The sequence below is a fragment of the Sinocyclocheilus grahami genome, unplaced genomic scaffold, assembly GCF_001515645.1.
Source record: "Sinocyclocheilus grahami isolate Dianchi unplaced genomic scaffold, SAMN03320097.WGS_v1.1 scaffold392.1, whole genome shotgun sequence".
Lineage (NCBI taxonomy): Eukaryota > Metazoa > Chordata > Actinopteri > Cypriniformes > Cyprinidae > Sinocyclocheilus > Sinocyclocheilus grahami.
The window spans coordinates 659814-662384 of NW_015505571.1; the positions used below are offsets into that span (position 1 = coordinate 659814).

Here is a 2571-nt window from a genome sequence, read left to right on the forward strand (position 1 = left end):
ATCCATTCAGCCGATCTCCGGGTCTGGCGGTAGTACTTTTAGCTGTAGCTTAGCATAGATCATTGAATCTGATTAGACCAGGGATCCTCAAATCTGGCCCACGAGATCCACTTTCCTGCAGAGTTTAGCTCTAACCCTAATCAAACGCACCTGAGCATGCTAATCAATGTCTTCAGGATCATTGGAAAATCACAGGTAGCTGAGTTTGATCAGGGTTGGAGCTGCAGCGCATTGGACCTCCAGGGTAAGATTTGAGGAACCCTGGATTAGACTGTTAGCATCTCGCTCAAAAATGACCAATATATATAGATATTACGCGGCGCCTGAAAATAGTCCCCAGCACGCTCCCTGTGCAAGCAGGTGGTCACGTTGGTTATGTTGACGGAAGTTAGCCTATTTTCAGGCGCTGCGTAATATCATTGCGCCTGCTGCACCTATGGTACGGCAGCAAAGTTCCTTGATTATTACGCCGGAGTGAGAGTACAGTTCCTAGCCATATCGGCCTAGAAAATCATAACTTTTCATTTTCAGGCAGTCTTAGTACGCGATGTAACTACAGAAGAGTCAAGTTTTAAATAGGAAAAATATCAAAACTCTTTGGTCATTTTTGAGTGTGGTGCTAACGGTCTAATCAGATTCAATGATCTATGCTAAGCTAAGCTAAAAGTGCTACCGCCAGACCCGGCGATCGGCTGAATAGATTCGAAAACGGTAAAACTCAACTGTTTAACTTTAGGGGAGTTGGAAAATGAGCCTATTTTCAAAAATAGTGGAGTGTTCCTTTAAATGATGGTATGTTATTGAGATTTTTAATTGTTTTCTTCAAAGCTCTGATACAAAGTTTGAGGAGACGGGTGAGAAAAAGCCAGATGGATCCTCATCAGAAGCAAAGACTGTTAAGTGTAATGAAGATGCAGATGTCAGTAACATCCTTGCATCAGAGGAGCCCTTGTCTGAATGCAAACCAACCAAAGCCAAACCTGTGAAGAGAACTGCGACTCCAGCGTTCCCTGAGCCCTTAGTGCCCTACCCCTGCTTTTCCACCCTCAATGCAAAGAATCGCAAGCTATATCTCAACATGCTCATCCACAAGAATTATTCCAGAGCTTCCAAGGTAGACCATCTCTCGTCCTGATCACCTGCTTTAATAGTAAGGCAGTTTTGATTGAGGTACATGGATGAAGGCTGTTTTCATGTTTCATATTGTCTCTCATTTCAAAGTGTTTGTTGGAGCTGGTGAAGAACGAGGTAACAGAGTTTATGAAATACCTGCAAGATGTTTCTAGAGCATGTGCTGATGGGTACAACTATATGCCACCATGCAGCACCCGCTACACTGAGGTAGAATTTTTATCTTTTCTTATCTTTTTTTATTTTATTTTATTTTTTTACTATTCAAATGTTTTTACAAAATCCATTGTTGTTTTTAATTCCATTTTTAATCATTTAATTTTAATTAAATAATAAAAAGATATATTTTAAATGAAATAATTTATTTTATTTATTTTATTGATTTTGTATGTTTTCCCCAACAGGAATATTTTGCAGCCTGTTTGGAACATGTGAAGAGTTACCCACAGGTTTACAGCATTCAAGAGATTACTAGCCTAACCAATGTAAAGTTTGTGGGTGAAATATCGCTCATCTTTGAGAAACAGCTTCTTGCTATGGTACTTATTTTTCTATATTTATTTTCTTTGATCTTAAATGTGTGATATACTGATGCTTGTTATATCTATCTCTACTGTCTTTCTCCTCAGGGTAAAATAGACATGCTAGACACAAAAGTGATACCAGAAAACACCCAGCTTGCTGTAGACTATGAGACCGTGTCAAATGTGATTCCTCCAGCTAAAAAAGCAACTTTAGGACACACTGTAAGTAGCCTGTATGTTAGCGTGTGTTTCTGTCAATTTTTGTGGTTTGTTGTCTTTATATGGATAAATATCACAAAAGGGTAATTTTTCACCCCAAAATGAAAATGGGCAATTATACACATTTTTTACTTAAATTCTTATTTTGCATTTTTATTTAAATGCTTAATTGAGTTAAATTCAGTACAAGTACTACCATGAATAAATACTATTAAGTACCATTCAATTATTATTAGTAGTAGCAGTAGTAGTATAATATCATTGCTGTAATGACAATTGGGAGAAAGAAACTTGCTGAATTGCCATGTAAATATTGCATGTCATGATGCAATACAAATATATTAAAGGGGTCATATGATGCTTTTTTTAAAGATCATTATTTTGTGTATTTGGTGTAACAGAATGTTGATATGCTTTAATGTTCAAAAAACACATTATTTTTCAAATACTGTACATTATTGTAGGTCCTCTATGCCCCGCCTCTCTCAAACGCTTCGTTTTCTACAAAGTCCCTCCTTCCGACAAGCGCCGTCTGCTCTGATTGGCCAGCTGACCCAGTGCATTGTGATTGGCCGAACACCGCAAGCACTCGTCGCTTCATCTTTCACCCTTACCATAATTGCGAGCTTCAGCATTCAAAATAAATGTAAAGACAGTAAATAATGTCATTAGTTTTACCATCAGTTCAAGCCCGAAA

At 37.9% G+C, this 2571-nt stretch overlaps 1 protein-coding gene across 1 annotated transcript in view; it reads left to right on the forward strand.

Annotated features, from left to right (window-relative positions):
- Window positions 1-2571, forward strand: part of LOC107550214 (little elongation complex subunit 2-like) — a 32371-nt gene that overhangs the window by 2315 nt on the left and 27485 nt on the right. The window contains exons 3-6 of the mRNA XM_016231454.1: window positions 829-1114; window positions 1222-1341; window positions 1536-1670; window positions 1761-1877. Of these exons, the coding sequence (XP_016086940.1) occupies window positions 829-1114; window positions 1222-1341; window positions 1536-1670; window positions 1761-1877 (658 nt within the window). The remainder of the gene's footprint in view (window positions 1-828; window positions 1115-1221; window positions 1342-1535; window positions 1671-1760; window positions 1878-2571) is intronic.